This window comes from Rhinolophus sinicus, linkage group LG09 (genome assembly GCF_036562045.2).
Source record: "Rhinolophus sinicus isolate RSC01 linkage group LG09, ASM3656204v1, whole genome shotgun sequence".
In the NCBI taxonomy this organism is placed as follows: Eukaryota; Metazoa; Chordata; class Mammalia; order Chiroptera; family Rhinolophidae; genus Rhinolophus; species Rhinolophus sinicus.
The window spans coordinates 66,448,393-66,468,250 of NC_133758.1; the positions used below are offsets into that span (position 1 = coordinate 66,448,393).

The 19,858-nt window shown below is 43.5% G+C and overlaps 1 protein-coding gene across 1 annotated transcript in view; it reads left to right on the forward strand.

The window, feature by feature from the left end:
* LOC109454569 (laminin subunit beta-4) overlaps positions 1 to 19,858 on the forward strand; it is an 83,050-nt gene that overhangs the window by 52,693 nt on the left and 10,499 nt on the right. Inside the window, exons 13-19 of the mRNA XM_074340576.1 lie at positions 1,240 to 1,349; positions 3,651 to 3,730; positions 4,300 to 4,450; positions 9,530 to 9,661; positions 17,406 to 17,591; positions 18,903 to 19,018; positions 19,608 to 19,728. Of these exons, the coding sequence (XP_074196677.1) occupies positions 1,240 to 1,349; positions 3,651 to 3,730; positions 4,300 to 4,450; positions 9,530 to 9,661; positions 17,406 to 17,591; positions 18,903 to 19,018; positions 19,608 to 19,728 (896 nt within the window). The remainder of the gene's footprint in view (positions 1 to 1,239; positions 1,350 to 3,650; positions 3,731 to 4,299; positions 4,451 to 9,529; positions 9,662 to 17,405; positions 17,592 to 18,902; positions 19,019 to 19,607; positions 19,729 to 19,858) is intronic.

Consider the following 19,858-nt stretch of genomic DNA (forward strand, 5'->3'; position numbering starts at 1 on the left):
CATACAATGGAATATTATTCAGCCTTAGAAAGGAAGGACATTCTGAACATACTACAACATGGATGAACCTTGAAAACATGATGCTAAATGAAATAAGCCAGACAGAAAAGGACAAATTTTGTATGATTCCACTTATATGAAGTACCTAGAATAATCAAATCCATACAAACAGAACATAGAACGGTGGTTGCCAAGTTCTGGGTGGAGGGTAGGAAAAGGGAGAGATGGTGTTTAATGGGTATAAAGTTTTAGGTTTACACTAAAAAAGAGTTCGGGAGATTGGTTGCACAACAATATGAGTGTTCTTAGCACTACTGAATTGTAGACTTAAAAATGGTGAAGATGGTAAAGTCTATGTTAAATGTATTTCACTATAAAAAAGAAAAGAAACACCATGCTGTTTAGCCACCATCTCCCTCTCCCCCCATCCCCTCAGCCCTATGTAGCACGAATCAACCTGCCGGTTCTATAGATTTGCCTATTGTGGACATTTCATAAAATGGAATCCTAGAATTTGTGGTCTGTATAACTGGCTTCTTTCACTTAGCATAATGTTTTCAAGATTCATCCATGTTGTAGCATCTGTCAGTACTTCATTCCTTTTTATTGCTGAATAATATTCCATTGTATGAATACACCACACTTCATTATCCATTCCTCAGTTGATGGACATTTGGGTTGTTTCCATGAACACTGGTTTTTCCTGCAGGGGAAATGTATATCTTGCTCTGGGAGCATAATATTTTAGCCTTTATCACATACACAGGACTCAGAAATGTGTATGGGTGGAAGAGAAAGAGGAGGAAGAGAATGAAAAGAGAAAGTAACAAAGCAATAAGGAAGAGAGGGAAGCACTAGGGAAATGATAGATGCATCTACCAGAGAAGGAAACACCAGTAATAACCATGTCACTCAGAAACCCTTGCCCCTACTCTGCGACCCTGTCAGCGTCACTCAGGATGATGGTGCCGGCCACTCAGCTTGCATGACTTCCTGCCTTTCTTGTCTCCTCCTAATTGCCACCCAGTAGACCTACGCGAGGGCACTGGACATGTCTGGCACTGGATCCCCTGTGCAGCTTGTATGCAGTACAGTAGTCATGCAGCCAGGCAGACAATAAGCTTGGCCCAGCAGGCTCCTCCATGTTCTGGTGGCCATGCGTTTTGCTCAGTGAGCTGTTAAGGACATTTATAAAAGTGGGGAAATAGAAATGAATGATTGTGTCTGCTGTGCTTTCAGCCTGCACCTGTCATCCTGTTGGGAGTCTGCCTCTCTCCACCTGCGATGTGGATACAGGCCAGTGCCTGTGCCAGCCCCTGGCCACCGGACCACGTTGCGAGGAGTGCGCTGTATGTATTTGTCTGCGATTTCCTCGTTCTGAAGATATGCAGATTCCTACAGCCATTGCCTAAAAGAAACTTGGTCTTATTAATTGTTTTACTTGTCCTATTGTATTTCGTTACTCCTGTGGTAAAAGTATTTACACTACAGAAATCAGCCAACACCGTAAATCAGCCCTCACCCTCCTGCAGAGAGCTGGTGGTTAAACATTTACCAGCACACCATTTACCAGCTTGGACTGAACTGACCAAGCACCCATGTCAATATTTTTTTGTTTTTGTTTTTCATTTTATTGTGCTTCATAGATGTTGCTGTTTCTTTTCAATTATTGTTGACATGCAGTATTATATTAATTTCAGGTGTACAACAATTAGTGTTGTGATTACTGATTAGACATTTATATACTTTACAAAGTGATCATTATGACTAGTACAGCATAGGGAATACAGCTTGTGTCAATAGTTTTATCCATTGTTCTCTTAAAAGTGCCAAGCAGTAGAATATAAGAACATTTATCGGCCCCCTTTTTTCAGCCCACCAGATGGGGCCTCTTCTGTCTCTTGCACACAGGCCTTTACCACCCCTACCACTCCTTGCCTAAAAATATTTTGGATGAGCTCATTAAAAAACACAAAAACAAAAACATTGGGTTTAAATGTACTGTAGATTCCTGTGGGAAATAAACGCTTGGATTTTTTGCAGACTCCAGCAAACATATGTGCATGTATGTCTAAAATTAGTCAAATAAAATATTTTTGCTCCATATGAAATCTGTCATGCAATTAGGGAATCCAAACCTAACTGTTTTCTTTGTTCTCTGATCTTGGCAGCCCCCATGACATTTTAGAGAGGAAACAAAAACCTAACCTAATAAAAGAGCAGTGACCTTGACGTGTCTGCGGAAATGTAGCTGATAAATAAGAAACACATGCCTATTAGGACATAGTTTTGTGCTAATATTTTAAGTAATTTTACTGAAAACATATGAGGATGGGGCAGAGGAAGTGGGAAAGGAAACCAGAAGGAAGTAAGAAGAAGGCATTCTATGTGAGCCAGGGCAGGTAATTTTGAAGTTTCACGGAGGAAGGTGAGCCGTGCCAAGCTCGGTGAGCACAAAAAGCATGCAGAGCTGCTTAACAGGATCCGTGAAGATCATTCCAGACGAACCTTAGATTCAGGCTGGCTTTTCGTTGGCAGATTAAGTGCAGTTAACTCGATTGTGTTTATAGGAGGAAAATAACTGAGCGGGGGCCACCCTAGAGGGGGCTTGTCAGTTGTAGCCGAGCCCGTTCATCTGCCAGGCACCCCACATCCTCGTCTCTCCGATGGTGCCCTGCACCTACACCAAGGTGGCCAACACGACAGCATGCTCTGCCCAGAGGAAGTTTTCACAACCACATCCTGTGGGAAGCGGTTCATTTCACATTGTTTTTGCCTAAACTGAAGTTTGGTTTGGGGAAAAATATGAAAAGTCCTTTGCTGCATTTTGTAACTAAGTATGTCCACTTTTAATGTTTAAAATAAATCGTTTTGAGTAAAATTAGGTGTAAAACTTTACCAGGATGAGAAAAAAAAATATGGATATTTATAACAAATCCATGTAAAACAATTGTTCCATGCCCTAGTAAGACCTTAATTTTATCTGAGCACACTAAACTGAGATTTGAGGGGTAAGTGTTTTTCTGAGCATTTTTGGTAAATGTTATCAGATTTAAGAAATAGTTGTTTGTATCTCACCAGTTGTTTATACTGAATAAAGGTCAAAATGTTGCAATGATGAAAAGGTCTTAAACAACAGAGCTGACTCTCGTGGAGAGGGATTATTATGCCCAAACAACTTTATTTATAAACAAGCGATTCTACTAAACAGATATTCACATAAGATCTCAAAATCAGCTTGATTGATTTTTTACCCCAAAATGTTTCAGCATTGTGTAAATAAAAATCCCTAGAGATTTTGCAGTAAGGGGATCTATTGGTTTTATAAAAGTGGTTGCAAACAGGCTAGTTGGAGAACCTCTGACTCGTCTTAACCCAGCCGGAGGCTAAATGGTGCTGTCAGAGACCTTGTGTGGTTTCCATAGCATTTCCACTTGAAGACAACTCGCCTGTCCCCTTCACTGCAAGTCCCAGGAATGGCAGACATGTGTCCTTGACAGTCATTACCAAGTGCACAGGCAAAAAAGATTATTGTGTGATTATTCATGCTGTGTGGCCAGGTGTAAATTGAATTGTGGTGCTTTTAATATTACACTTCAGAGCAGTAAATATCCTCATAGTTGAATGAACTGAGCACTTTTTCTTTGTAGGTTGGATACTGGGGACTAGAAAGTCATCTCCACGGATGTTCTCCCTGTGACTGTGATATTGGAGGTGCTTATTCTAACGTGTAAGTCAGTAAATGAGTGACAATTTTATGACAATACGTCTCATTCACATTCCCACATAAAAGCACATTCGATTCTGATATGCTCATAGTCACAGGTGAAGGAGTTTATTCCATGACAAGCAAAGGGCATGGAAAAGTGATGATCTTGAGACAATAATGACAGTCCAGTTGATTTATTTTACTTCGAGTATTTCCAAGGGTGAGGTGACAGTTCTACTGCCTGGATCTCCCATAAGATGATGGGATAGATACCTGCAAATGTGTGACTTCAACTGCCTAACACGCCTACTTTTGCCACCCTATAAAGAGAGGTCCTCTACTCTCCTTTTCCCAGTTTTTAGAGCAGAATCAGAGAGTCACTGAGGAAAGAAGTGGCTACCAGGTTTCATGGATCTGGACTTGCTTTTCAAGGCCAGACTTGTAGGGCCTTTCATCATCCTCCCCACAGCAATTGATTGATTGATTCAAAGCATGGATCTAAACTCCGGGTGCGGTGAGCCCAGCACCCCCATGTCTTCATTTTATACTTGCCCCTGTACGTTTTTTCAGATACATTTGTTTTTCCTCAGGTGCTCCCCCAAGGATGGGCAGTGTAAGTGCCGTCCCCACATCACTGGCCACAGCTGCACTGAACCAGCCCCCGGCTACTTCTTTGCTCCTTTGAATTTCTACCTCTATGAGGCTGAGGAAGCCACAGCACTCCAAGGACTGGCGCCTTTGGTTTGTATTTCACTTACTCTTCTGCAGACTCCATCTAATCAAGGGTCAGTGATACTGCACACCCTAGAGATCATGGGTAAGGTACTTGGAAAGGAATGCTTTTATTCCGTCATGGAACACAGATTATATAAATTCTTGAGGGCAGAGTCTGCATTTTGTTTATCTTTGTATCCCAGTTCCAGCACAGAGCCTGGGACATGAATGTGAATTGGATTAAGCTGTGATGAAATGGACTTTGCTTTTACTCTTTCGATGTACTCATTAGATAGAATGTGTTTATTGAGCTTCTGCTTGTATCATCCTCACAGCGCTATAACCCATGAGAGGAAAGGGAGGATATGTCTCCCATTCACCACTGTTATTTTATGCCTTGCACAGTGCCTGGCACATAGTAGGGACTTGATAGATCCCTGCTAATGTATGAATGAATGCATGCATGAGGTACATGAAAGCAGCGTAATGTGTTCTCTGGCCTCCTGACGCTCTCAGATTAGCAGTTTTCACAGAAGCCACTGAGGTTTACAGCAGCGTGTGATTGTAAGTGTCATTTGGAGCTCTTCTTCATTTCCTAAAAGTCACAGTCCTCTGGGATATATTTTCTAAGAGTCTTGTTAGAGGTGCAGACACACACAAGTGAAAGGATTAGAGAAATTACGGATTTGGCTGCCATAACATTCTCAAGCATGTGGCTCCAGACATGGGTGGGAATATGACCAAGGGAAAGGAAATGTAGGTGAAAGTCTTCAAGGAAAGCAAGCACCTGAAAATCAATTTGGAAAGCAGCATTTGCATAGAAAACAGGGGAGCTCATGACAGGTTCCAGTGACTAAGTCATTTCTTGAGGTCTCCTCCTTATCTGGACACCATGGGAAGGATAAAAATGCCCCAAAGGAGTCTTGGAATTTGCTCTTTTAGAGACTGGAATTGGGGCGGGAGCAGGAGACCTTCGCTGTCCTTACTTAGACTTACAACTGTGGTGGGTGGAGTCCCAGTGAAACAATTCTGTGTCTGCATTCTTCGTCATGGTTTTTAGCATGGCTACTTGATAATGGTGATGAAAAAATATCTTGGAAAGACAGTAGTCTTGACCCTGGCTCCTGACCCAGAGCTCCTAAATCCTTTGGAATTTCCTGGGTGATAGGAGAAGATAAGAGGGTTCTTTGTTTTAATAAGGCAACTCTTGGTGGCCTGGGTGGCTACAGGATGGGGACTGGTCACCAGAGAGACTAAGCCCTCATTGGAAGCTTGAAACTTTCAGCCCCAGACCCCAACTTCCAGGAAGGGGAGGGGGCTGGAGATTCAGTTAATGACCCATCATGCCTGTGTACTGAAGCCTCCATAAAAGTCCCCAAAGTACTGGGTTCAAAGAGCTTCCATTTTGGTGAACACATCCATGTGCCAGGAGGGTGGTCTACCCCTATTCCAAGGGAACAGAAGCTCCAGTTCTCACCCTACGTATCTCTTCATCAGACTGTTTATCTTGTATCATATCCTTTATTATATAATAATAACAAACCAGTAAATGTAAGTATTTCCCTGAGTTCTATGAGCTATTCAAGCAAATTGTCAAACCCAAGAAGCGGGGTCACAGGAACCCCAGTTTGTAGCCAGAAGGAGAACCTGGTAACAACCTGGACCTCCAATTGGCCTCCAAAGGGGTGAGGCAGCCTGATGGGACTGAGCTCTTAGCCTGTGGGACCTGACGCTAACTGCAGGGAGATGGTGTCAGAACTGAATTAAATTGTAGGAGAGTCAGCTGGTGTGAATTCAGTGTGAATAAACTGACATTTCTGGTGTCAGAGGTGTTGTGAATGTGTTAATAGTGAGAGCAGAGGAGAAGCACAAGAGTGTTATCCTATACAACTACAAATACAATAGTTCCCGTTTTTCAGATAAGAAGATACAAAACAAACATGAGTATCTAAGAAAAGATGGACTGTTCCTTAACATTTATTCAGTATGCACCAGGTGGAGGGTGCTGACAAGTGATTAAATAGGATAGTATCATGTATGTTAATATCACATATGCTAATACAGCTCCAAATTGTACATGGAGTGTCTGACATGAATCCTTACTCATCTCTCCATGGCTTAAAGAAAAATATTGAGGATACAGAATGGGTTTAAAAGGCAAGAAAAATTGCTTAAAGGATTGGAAAGTAATACCTATAACAAAGGAAAGGAAATTCAAGGTGGGATTTATATTAAGTGTTTAAAGGGTAATAACATGAATAATTTTCCTCTCCTCTAAGAAAATGATCTTTAGGTGTAGTAGAAAGAATTTAAATTAGACACCATTTAATTATTTGTATATTCATTTAACAAATATTTATTGTGCACTTACTATGCTGTTGCTGCTGCTGATACTACTAAAACTTCCATCGATTTAATACTCTGTGCTTTGCACTTTATATACTTTATCTTATTCAGCTTTTTAAACAACCTAAGTATTAATCATCTGTAATTTCCAGGTGAGGGAAAACAGAGAGGTTAAGTAACTTGCCCAAAGTCACACAGCTGGTGGACAGTGGGGCCTAGATTGAAATCCAGGTGTGTCTGGTTTCAAAACTTGCTCTTAATCCATCAATATGTTGCCCATCCATGAGCATAATGCTGAACTTCAGGCTAAGGGTGGCATACAAAGGGATTAGAGTCTCTGCCCTCTCCGTTTTTAACTATAGCTAACAGATTTACATAATACATAGACAGATAACTCAGGATGGGGGCAGTGCTGTATGAAAAGAAGAGTCAATAAGTGCATTAGGATTCAGGAGCCATGAGTGATCTTTTATGAACAGGTTTAACATACAGGTAGAATAAACGAAAACAATAGGGTAAACGAGGTGAGAAGACAGTCTAGCAAGGAAAAGTTATAACAGCTCAGAGGAGAAACAATGCAGTTGTATTCACAGGTAGAACAGGAAGTTTGTATAGGGAAGAAGTATTGGAAAAGAACATTAGATTCTCCTATTAAAGTGACTAAATTTTATTCTCTGGGTGATGAGAACTCGCTGAGGTTTTCTGAGCAAGGGAATAACGTGCTCAGTGTCTTATAAAGGCAGGCTAGCTGAAGTGAAGCCTATGACAGAGTCTGCAATAGTCCAGACAAGAATAAAGAAGGACCAGGTCCAGAGGCAGCAGAGAGAAGGCAAAGGATGGAGACAGAGATCTGAAAGGACGTGAATCAAAGATCACGTCTTATGAACAATTGTTTTGATACTCAAATTGGAGAACTAAAAAGAATGACAATTAACTTTCTTGGTGGGTCTTCAAAAGGTTGTATACAGGCATACCTTTGACTTATTGCAGGCTTGGTTCCAGACTGCTGTAATAAAGTGAGTCATGAATTTTTCACTGGTCTTGCCTTCAATTTGTAAAAAAGAAAAAAAAAAATGCAACATATGAGAAGTGCAATAAAGCCAAGTGTAATAAAATGAGGTATGTTTGTATATATATATATTTGTCTTTGTTTGGGCGGCTAAAACAAAAATGCCATTGACTAGGTGGCTTATGAACAGCAGAAATTTATTCCTCACAGTTCTGGAAGCTGGGAAGTTCAAGGTTCAGGCACTGACAGATTCAGTGTCTGGTGAGAACCCCCTTCCTGGCTCATAAACATCTTGTTGCTGAGTCCTCACAGAGCAGAAGGGGCAAAGCAGCTCCCTGGGTCCCTTTTATAAGTTCACTGATCCCACTCATGGGGGCTCCACCCTCATGACCTCATCACCTCCGAAAGGCCCCCCTTCAAGTACCATCACGTTGGGGATTAAGTTTCAATATATGAATGGCGGGGACGGGGGGGACAAACATTCAGTCTATGTAACATCCTTGCTACTCAAGAATGTGGTCTGTGCAGCACCAGGGTTGGCGTCACCTGGGAGTTTGTTAGACGTGGAGAATCTCAGGCCCCACCCCAGACCCACTGAATCAGGTCCGCATGTTAACAAGACCCCCAAGTGATTTGTATGCAGTTTGGGAAGCACTGATTTGTTGTCTTGTAGAAACAACCTGTGGTTACAAAAGTTAATATTGATTGAATTTAACATAGAATAGAATTTAATATAGTATAGTATATAGTTCATTCCATAATGTGTTTTCTGTATAAAATTAGTTATACAGTTTATAATTTTGTGTTACAAGATGAAAATAGCTGGTGAGTCAAAGAAAAAAAGGAGAGAACCAATACACATAATCCCAGTGTGGCCTGTCCAAGGAGGCCTCTTCTCCGAGGGGTGGAGGAGCTGGTCAGAGAGTGTGGTGAGACTCTGAACAGAAGGCACTGGAATAAGAGGGTCCTAAAGTGGCCACAGCTGACCACAAGGCTGCCTTCTAATGACGAGAAGCAACAAGGGCACCTGTGAAAATAAAATTCTGTTTGTAAAACCGACACTGTAACATCAACCAAGCAAACACCAATGTCTAGGGTACAGTGAAAATCTGGAAATGAGCAGTTGGAGATGCTGGTTGGGTCGGCAGCTGAATGACGAAGGAGATGATGCAAAAGAGAAGCCCACCTAGCCCAGGATGTTAAGGAAAGTGGAGGCCCACGAGTGCGGTTCTTCTGCGTTAGTCTGGCTGGGGGAATTGGCTGCCCTGGTATGGTATGATCTCTCGTGAGAACTGACAGGCCGAATCCTACAACCTGTGAGAGCTAGCAGGAATTGATCTGGAGCTTGTCAAAAGTTACGCTGTCTAGTAAATCTTTCAATATTTGTACCGTGCCTATTGTTGACTTTCTACAACTTTCTTCTTGAGATTTCATGTTAAAACATAGCATTTGTAATTTTTTTAAAACACCATGAAACCAGTAATAAGAATAAATGTTTTTCCAGTTTAGAATTCCACTAGTATGGCATCCTTTCAAAAGAAAACCCAACACGTGGTCTTAGCACCTCGAAAAATTTCCTGTTTTCAAAGATAAACAAAAAATTTTAAACTCTCTCCATGACTTCTTCCTGAGGCTATAAAATGAGTATCATGATTACATTTTAAATGATGGCATGATCTGAAACTCTTGAACTATGGTGTAATTGGAACTTTTGTTTTGTTACTTAAGCTGTCATTTCTTTTCTTCTTAAGATATTAGCAACAGCTCTGCCTACATGTGATGTGTATTTCCAGCAACAAGGAAATGATTTTGTAATTGACAAAGGAAATATAATACTAAAGAGAAATCAGAAGCAGAGCGTAGCTGCCGACGAGCAGAGTGAGGTAAGCCCTTTCTTCATGGCCATTGTCTGTCGTGCCATGAACAGCTAACCCCGGTGATACCTCAGAATCGAGTCTGGCCCATGTAAGTGCTCAGTCCTTGTATGCTCTTATCCTCAAGAACAGAATGGAGGAAAGGAACAAACAAGCTCAAAGTCATCAGAACCTCTGGGGAAAGCTCCGAGAGTTTTATTTCTTTTCACAACAAAAATTTCTAGAAAGCTGGATTCTGAAGAGTTGGCACGTCAGGTACCATGAAATCACGGTTTGTCATTTTGTTAAGAGAAGGTACAGTGCTGAGGAATTGGCTCTCCTCCTAACTGGAAGAAACAATACGCGGATGTCACTGGGGGTGGTGCGTGGCTATGCCCTCCATCTGAGGGGGTTGTCATTGGTCAGTGCTGCTCTGAGTGCTAAGATGAGGCCAGCTGCTCAGAGCCCTGCCTCCAGTGGCTTCCGAAGGCCGGAGGAGACATGAGGACCTCACAGCCACCAACTACTTACTATTCACCCAAAGTCGGCGCTGCTTTGGGTCATTCATTACACTAGTGTTCCTGTGTTTACACGATGAATGGGCATGTTGGAAAAGCAAATGAAAGGAGACATTGGCAGTCTTGTTTGCAAACCGAGCACCTGAAACAGTTCATTTCATATAGGAGATCTTCTTGAGTGAATGAAATGGTTGAATGAATGACAACAGAAATATTTAGTCATGGAGCCTGTCCTTCAGATTGTTGTTGGGGAAATGAGCCATGTGCACACAGAGCTAATGTGTGCCAAGGTGCGGTAGGTGCTTAAAAGAGGCGCACGTCCGTGATATGGACTTCGGGTTAGGGGGAAGGGTTTCCAGCTGAGGGGCCAGTGAAAGCTTATGGCTGTGCTCCTCCTTCCATGCCTGTGTCCACCAGTCATGTCGCTTCGCTCTTTTTCCGGTCTCTATGCCATGCCACATCCCACAAAGCCTTTCCTGACCTCCAGGCTTCTCAGTCAGAAGTCCACCTGAGTGAGAAGAGTGGGCAATGAGTCACTGCTCCCTTCCCCTTGCTCCCTGTGACACAGATCACTCATCCTCAAATGTTACTGTAAGTATCGCCGAGGGAGTTTGTTTCAAGGGCAGATTCTAGGGCCTTCCCTTTGAGATGCTGAATCAGGGACTCTGCAGCACCCAAGGTGGTTCTGGTATGGAGGGTCCATGGCAGCCCTTTGAGAAGCACTGCTCCACAGGCGACGCTCCTAGCTCTTCCTGAAATGACCACCTCTGTATTATTGATTTGTAAACCTTCTACTCATCCCTGAAGACCTAATTCAGCTTTTTTTTTTTTTTCTGACATTCCCTGCCCTGACATCCAGACATAATTATTTCTGTCTCTGAGGTCCCACAGATCCGTAGTTTTCAAACTGTAGGTCATGCCTATTAGTAAGTAGGTGATGAAATCAATGGACAGGGTCAGCTTAGCACACACAAGAATACAAAACGGGCAGTTTTTGGTGAAACTTTTGTTTCCGTTTTATGTAAACGTGTGTGTGTGCCTGAGCACGTGTACTGTCAGAATGGGTTCCTGGAAGCAGAGATTCGTGTGTATGTGTTTACTGAGGGAGTGGTCAGCAGGAGAAACCTGTAAGGGAGCGAGGGCAGTAGACTGGGGAGGGCGGAAACTAAGGCAAGGATGGGGCCTGGGGTAGAGTCTAGCCCAGAAATATAAATGGCACCAAAAGTTGCCCTCCCTTGAGGCCCAAGGGCTGGCCTACTGTATTCTGTCCCATATCAGTCAGTCATGACTGTGGGCTCTGAGGGCAGATCCAGGTGACCTCCCAGGAGAGATGGCTCCCATGGGCCAAAGGCAATTCTCAGAGAAGGGAGTGGCAGTGCGTGACAGCCGCCAACCATCACAGGAGCTTCTGGCCCAGAAAACGGGACCTGGCAATACAGTAACAACACCAACTAAAGTCCACTCCTTGCATGCTGACACCCACATACAGGGCCCAGGGCAAAATAGAAATGCAGAGCCCCTTGTTCATTAGGGAACATAGCCAATGAAGGGAGGAAAATATAAAGCTTTTTACTTTATTCCATAGTCTCTTTTGACTTGTCAAAGTGTTTTTTATTAATATCATTCTAAGTAAACCAATATTAAACATTTAAATTACCAGCATAAATTATACTATTCATCTATGTATCATGAAATACCAATGTGAACTGCAAACTTCAGCACATTTAACTCATACGCATCATCACTGAAATTACAGTTTGTAGTTTGTAGTCATATACGCGTATGTATTTTGTTCTTCCTAGAATAATGGGAATGCTACACAAAACTGACTCAACTGCTTTAATTTCACTTCATGATACGTGTTCTACCAACACTCCACCTTCAGCTTACTGATGAGTAAGGAAGGACTGAAAGCAAAAGAAGCTATGAGTTGCCCTATCTTTCTCTTTCCTTCTAGTCATCATTTTCAGTGCAAGTAGTTGGCTAGTGTATGTGTTTCTTGGAACGCCTTTGCTTTCTTTCTGCTTTCAAGTTCTGGTTGGAACAGAAAGCTTGGCTTCTTAGAGCTGTCGGCACCGCAGCTTACTCAGTCATAGATGTAACATGCTTTCTTTGTACTCTCTTTGAGACTCACTACGCCTGTGCATAGTAGGTCCCCTTAAATCCTACGCTCATGGGCATGTGCACTGTATGGAAATGGCGCAGCAAGGAAGCAGACATACTGTGCGTATCTCTTCGACTCATATGCGTGCTCCTTCATCCCAAGGCACTTCACTTACAAAACAAGTTCAAAGATAAAGTTATTATTTTAAAATGGTGACAGCAGAGCCTTGAGCCCAGCATGGGCCCTTCTGAGTGCGGGGCCTGTGCAGCTCCACACGCTCCATGCACGTGAAGCTGACCCTGCCCGTTTGCTTCTTACATTAAATTCACCCTGTGCAGCCAGGCTTCACCAGGTCTCTCACTGGTCACCGCTCCCGGGGAAAATTACAAAAGGAGATTAGCCTCCTGCTGCTGCCGTTGGTCCCAAGGTTGTAACCGATACTCACCATCTGCTTCCCTCCATGCCACCCATTCTAGGCTCCCCTCATCCTCAACTAGCACTTTTTGGTGGGATGGCCTGGACCCTCATCCCTCCGGGATCTGAGCCCCTGGTTACCATGCCCTTAGCAGGCCACATGTATGGGAGCGCCAGAGGCACCTCAGGGCTATACATATTCTCTGCGTTCCCATTATACAGCAACAGCCCTATAACTAATGGGGATTCTTTCCCCTGCTGCTGGTCTACAGGCATGAGCAGCCCACGTGACCATGCAGCAGCCATAGCTTTAAGGATAATGGAATTCTTTGTCCCTGCTCAACAATCAAGACATCTAGACCCATGGAGCCTAATGTTGCAAGGACAAGAAGCCCAAATTCCCATGCTCACTGGGAGTGACAGTGAGCTTAGCTACTCCTCCTTGGTTCCCAATCCATGTTTTCTCCCTTTTGGGGACACAGCATCACATAAAGGCCAATGGCTTAAGGAGTGAAGAACATCAGGAAAAATACTGACCCATTTCACAAGGCGTGGTTTCCAAGCTAGTGAAGCTGATGCATCTGTAGGGGGCCCCATTCCACTGCCATCTCAGATCAGCATCTTCTGGATGGCATGGTTTGTATAGGAGGAGAGCTCCCAGAGTCACATGTCCTCTGTTACACTTATTTTGCTGTAAAGTGGGTCCCTTGGGCTGAGGAGATGTTATGTTTTCTCAGATACTCCGTGAGCACTCAGAGTGGTGCTGACCAAGGTCAGAGTGTCTGATTCTCACTGTAGGAGGCCATATAATACCGCCTTTGATCAAAGGACCCACCTCTCTATTCTTCAGTACAGAGAATCAGTGTGCTCTTTTGTGGAATATCTGGATAGTCTTTTGCTTTGGGGCTGTACTGTGACAGAGGACAGGAGACTTAACAGCCTTGGGACAAGACTGAATATATACTACTACCCATCCCAAGTAAATGCAAATTGTTTCTGCTCCTTCTTCATGGGGATGGAAAAGAACACATTTTGCATTTCAGTAGCTGCGTATCATGGACCTGGGTGATGTTAGTCTAGTCTAGAAAAGATACTCCATCCAGCACAACAGATACAAGTGGGGCTACAACTTGGTTACATTTGTAATGGAGATATGATAGGAACCACCACCAAGTCTTGAGAGTGGCATCTTGAAGATGCCTCTAATTTGCAACGTTGTTTTTTACTTACTATCTTGGCTTGGTGGGGGTTGGGTATAGGTTGGGCATTTCACAAGTTTATGCTTGGCACTTCCTACTGTAAGAGCTCTTATCCTACAGGTCAAAGAATCAATGTCCACTGCTAAGCAGGTCCATTCCAGTAACGCATCTAGGAATTGGAGGAAACGATCAGTGTGTGGTTCAGCAAACCCAGGCAATCCACTGTGAGAAGGACCTGGGCCAGGACTACATTTGTCACCTGACCCTTATGGGCCCTTTTCTAATGGGGACAATGATAGCACTTTGGGTACCTGGTTATCAGCATCAACTCTGATCCTGTAGCCACTAACCCTTGGAAAATCTACGTATCTCCCCTTCCCCAATGAACTCAAATAAACAACCTTAGATCTCTTTGTGAAATAAGTGAGAATCACACTTATTGTGATGTTAAAGAGTCTTCCTTCATGGAGACCTGGCATCTCCATCACTGGGTTCTGGGTCTGACAAGTGCTCAGATCTAGAAATCTGGCAAAGGATCACGTATTTCCATTAGGGCAGCTGGCCGCAGCCTCTGCTAGTTTGTATTTGATCACTTTCGATTATGTGTATTAAGCAGCACTTTTGTTGACTGCTCATCTGTCTGGCTCCTGAGAATACCGTGCTCTATTACTCATCAACACGAAGACCTTGTGATCCAGGCCCCTTGTCTCCTAGGCCAGCCTGCTGCCCATTAGAATCATACATACCCATCTAGCTTCTGAGAGTTAAGTGCCACCCAGCCTTTGATAGCCTGGGGGCCCGTCTTCCACATTAGTACAAAAGAGCTCTGTTTTTTAATGGTTTTTCCCACCAGCCTGCAGCAGATACCCAATATTCAGCTTGTCAGAAATGTTGCTGCCCCTTCACCAGTCGATTCCTTGCTGTCTTGATAGATGGAGTACCCTCCAGATCTCCAAAAAAATAAGTCAGTTGGTGGCTTTTCTGGTCTTGTATCTTAGAGCCATTCTAGCATGCCTGCTTCTTTGAGTCTTGTATTCCTTTCTCACAGCACACTACAGCAGTTCTGGAAGCCCTGATTCTTTACCCTGGGCCGCAACTTTTGCCAAGCTTCCAAGAGCTACTCCAGCAACACATTTGATCCGTCTCCCAGGGCTCCGGGCCCTTGCCAGGCTGTTAAATCCTATACCACTGGTGACCCTCAAATCAAAAAACTCTCCTTACCCAGTTTCATATTCTGCCCCATTGGTCTAACACCCTCAGGGTCCATACCCAGCCATTCTCTCCCACTTGCTACCAGTTCAGGTTAACTGAGTCCTTGTCAGAGACCTTGCACTTTCCCAGTCAGATCTTGCTGAAATTGACCCTAATGGTCAGGCAAGAGGTCAGAAGGAATAGTGCAGGCAGGGCCTGGGGAAGGAGACAGTTTGTTTTAAGACGCTTGCGTCATCTGAGGTTTTCGCACTGTCATCAAATGTGTCAGGGGAGGAGAGGGGCAGGGTCTGCACTCCCAGGAGGAGTGAGAGGGTTACGTGTACAGGCCAAGAGAGCGCAGGAGCCTCGGGAGTGACGGCGCTCATGTGCATCACCCATGTCACAAGATCCCACTGCCTCCCTGTGACGGGCCTGACTTTGGCACAGGTGACTTCCCCAGGCTGAGGAGTCAGCCTTCTCTGAAGCCCCACAGCTCGTACAGTTAAGTCTTATGCCTTCAGTTCTTCCTGCTTATAATTCAAGGAGATGAGAATCTATTTAAATGCCACCAAGAAGCCCTGTGCTGCTCAGTCTTTGCTCTAACTCGGTGAGTGATTGCCCTGAGCCTGTCATTTTCTCTCCACAGTCCTATAATTACTATTTCCCCATATCTCTCAATGCCAGCATATTACTCATGTCACTTCCCCCTTTATCCTGCCCCACTTCTCCACAGATGACAGTTTTAGCAGGAGCTCCGCTCCTGCACCCCAGGGACCATCAGGACATGTGACTCACTGGGGTTCTGGTCGCCAACCAAACAGTCCAGGAGCCATGCTGGACTACCTCTTTGAATCTACTTTTAGGTAAACTGTGTGGTACCAACTGTCTCAGGTCAGGTGCCGTGGAAACACAGGCTAAGACAGGATTCCAGTGCATGTGATTTATTAAGTCAGTGTTCTTCGGGAAAACTCTTTAAAGGAGTGAAGAAAACAAGACAAAGAAAAGGAAAGAGTAAGATGTGGTCTCCGGTAAAACAAACCTTGGGTTGATCCACACGGTCAGAAGCATGAACTGCAGATGAAGTTGTCCTTCCCCTTGAGATGGCAGGGCCAGCCTTTGGCTTGAGCTCCCTTGGGAGGTGAAAGTGGGGATGGAGGGTGTAGAAGGTCAATTCTCCAGAGAAGGGGGGCAACTGTGAGCTGTTAGAAGCCACAGACACCCCAAGTGGGAGATGGGTGCACCAATCAGGTAAAGGGGATCCCACAGGGGTACCAGTCGTGTCTACTGTGAAAGTGTTTTTTGTAATGTTTGAAAAACATTGCATGTAGATGAGTTCACATATACTGCTGTCTGTTGAAACCTAATCTGGTGGTATAATTTCTTACTTACATTTCTGTCTCCAGTGCAAGATTCTAAGCTCCTCTGTGGCAGGGACTCTGTCCTATTCATCTTGGCATTCTTAACTCAGAGGCTGGCACTGAATTGTTACTAAATAAACATTTATCAAATGAAGAACAGTTTGGGGTAGATCACAGAGCAACTTGAACTGCAAGCTAAGTAATTTGGGTGTGATTCTGTTGGCAGTTAGAAAGAGTTTGAAATGTTTGTTGGCAGCAGTGTGTAATACGTCCTGGACTAGGGAGAGAATGGAGAGAACAGCCAAGAGACTGTTGCAGCGATACAGGCAAAAGTAACAAGAGGCAGAATTTCAGTGGAGGCTGTGAGTGTGGTGAGGCAGATGCAAAAGCCATTAAAGAAAAATTATCTACAAGGTCCAGATGGCCCCAGGCTGACATCCGGTACTGAGCCTGGCAGGGATGCTAATCAATCAATTGCATTAGGAGTTCTGTACTTATCTACCCCGAGAAGATAGAAGACCATTTCTCATGTTTGCATGGGAGAAATACCTAAGCAATAAATCCATGTGGGTTTTCTCATTGTCATCATGCACATTTAGGCAAAATCTGTGAAGTAGGCGTGGGAGTCTTTTCTTTCCCTCCACATTTTGGCCAGAATCCTAGTCATATCTGAGAAAACCCAAGGTCATCAATGTGGAATTTGCTCAGTTCATTAGCACATGGGATACTTAAAATTCAGATGGTTTCCAGTGACATTGCGTTCAAATCAGTCATTCCATGTAGTAACATATGTTCCAAAGCTGCAGATTGAGCGCATTATTCTCAGCTGTACTCTGGACTGTATCCTGGGTGGAATAATTTATCCGTGACTCAGATGGATCATATATACATCAGGAAAAGCGTGGGCGTTTTTTTTTTTTTTTCTTTTTCTCTAAACCGTTCCAGGCCTTGACTGCAGGCAAAGCTATGTACATTTCTTTCTGATTTCAGGGCTCAGTGACTTTTGGCCAGGTGCCTGCTGTTCACGTTGTTTTCCGAGAGCCGGTTCCTGGGACGCCTGTCACGTGGACTGGACCTGGATTTGCCAGGGTTCTCCCCGGGGCTGGCTTAAGATTTACTGTCAGCAACATTCCCTTTCCCATGGACTTCACCGTGGCCATTCGCTATGAAACGCAGGTATCCTTTAAGTCCAATGTCTTCGGAGGTGAAAAGCTGAAATGCATCCTCGAACTGAGTGTTTCTATTTCAGTCTTACTCTAGTAAGATATGATAGGTTTATCATAAAATGATTTGCAAAAAGTAGAACATCTGGAGAGTATTACACACCAAAGTGTTTCCTAAAGATCTTAAAGCAACTTGGTGAGCCATGTGCACACATGTTTTATTCCAGGGAGAGAAGCTAACGCTGGAGTCGCACATTTTAGGCCGTATGTCTAAGGAAGTGGTGATGGAATGTTTGCATAAGAATGATAAATAACTGAAATAACACAAATCTTGCTCTCCTGGGACTCTTTTTCGAAAAATTAATAAACTAACATGTGCAGAGATTCAAACTTAAAAGACGCAGAAGAGGAATTTATTTGCATTTGGATTTTTCCCCGAAACAAGAGAAAAACTACAGGCTGCCTCTCTGGCCTCCCACTGCCTACTACCCTTCCCCTGCCTTTTGAGAAATATCTAAGACAGAATAGAAAACAAATTATAAAAACACTTGATCTAGAGCAGTAGTTCCTAATCTTTTCTTAGTATAACCTTTTCTTTGATAATCTGAAACCTCACAGGCCATCTCCCGCGAAAGATATCCTATATGGCTGAGGGTGGAGGGGTGGTCTCAGAGCCCCATGGTCCTTCCAGGGGTCCATTCTGGAAGTGCTCACTGTGTGTTATATGACCAGAGATATGACATAATTCTCTATTTCTCACTAAGGGACTTCATAAACTTTGTCATACTCACCAGGTCAAAGTTCATGCAGTCATATATGTGTGTATATATATATATACTTTTCAAAAGAGACGACACATCTCTAAGAGCTATAAAAAGCTTTTCCAAATTGTAAGGCTATATTTAGATGCATAAATATCTCTAGTAATCTAGTAATATAATAATTATTAAATAATATTAAATCATGTAATTTATATGTTTGTATAATAATATATACGTGATCAGAGTATATATCCTTTTGTGAAGGATTCCAAATTTTTATTTTTGTTCTGTGATCCAGGGACACGATGAATTACTCGACTCTTTGGGAGACAGAGGTTAAAGATAAGACCTCTCAGGAGTGCCAGGTTTTCTAGGCCTGTGAGCTATAGCTGTGGCCGGAGAGTTGGGCTTGAGAGTGAACGTCTAAGACTTCTTTTAACTCCAGAATTGTATTTTCCAAGTGGGTTGGGCTGCCAGTTCGATTCCATGCATTATGCATTAGGTTATGCACCACAGGCTCCTGCATCCTCACAGTGACTTGCTTCCATGTCCTGCCTGTCTAGTCCACAGCTGACTGGACTGTCCAGACCGTGGTTAAACCCCCTGGAGGGAGAGAGCACTGCACACACAAGACCCCACCTCAAAAGCTTCAGTCTTTTGCCTTGCCAGTGGCTTCCAGGTATGCTTGGGACCTGTCCTCAAACATTGAAGGTTTCTTAGAATTTTGTTTATCTATCCATAATTTGTATCCAGGAACCAATTGGGAGAAGAGGTGTATTAAAGAAGACTAAAGAATGCTCCTTTCCTATTCCCCCGATGGCCTTGATGTGAGAAAGTAAAATGCAATAGGAGTAAAATATTCAGCTTGAGTTATCTCAGCTGACAGTTTATGGGGTAAAATGCTGCTAATTTTGAGGCCACTAATTTTGCCTTATCAGAGATTAGGGCAAAATACAACAGAAAGCCTGTTGGTGTCAGCATGGTAGACAGGATGAAGGACCTTTGTCCTTCAGAGCAGTCATAACAGCCCAGGGCCAACAGTTCTTAGGGCTTTGCTGTTTGGCACAACCTCTGAAGAGCCATGGAGAACCTGAATGCAAATTTACTGTCCACCCAACCCATCTGAGCTGGTCGAGACCTACACCTGGCCTCCGCCCCACAGTGGAACCCACATTGCACAAAGTGAAACACCACCAAATACTGTGGCTGCTTAGGTTATGTAATTGTACTTTTGTAACTGAATTTTTGCTTTATTTCTCTTAATACAGGATTGTGCTTCTTCCTACACCCATCTGTTTAGAACCAGATACAGAATATTCCATAGATGTCTACTTTTCCCAGCCTTTGCAAGGCAGGTCCCATGCTCATTCACACATCCTTGTTGATTCCGTAAGTATCACAGAGCTTTCTGGGCTTCCTGCTAAGCCGAGCTCCATTACAGTTCTACTTTTTGATTCTCTGGTGAAATATTTCTTCAGAAATATAAATGTATCTGTTTCCTTCAAAAAATCACCTATTC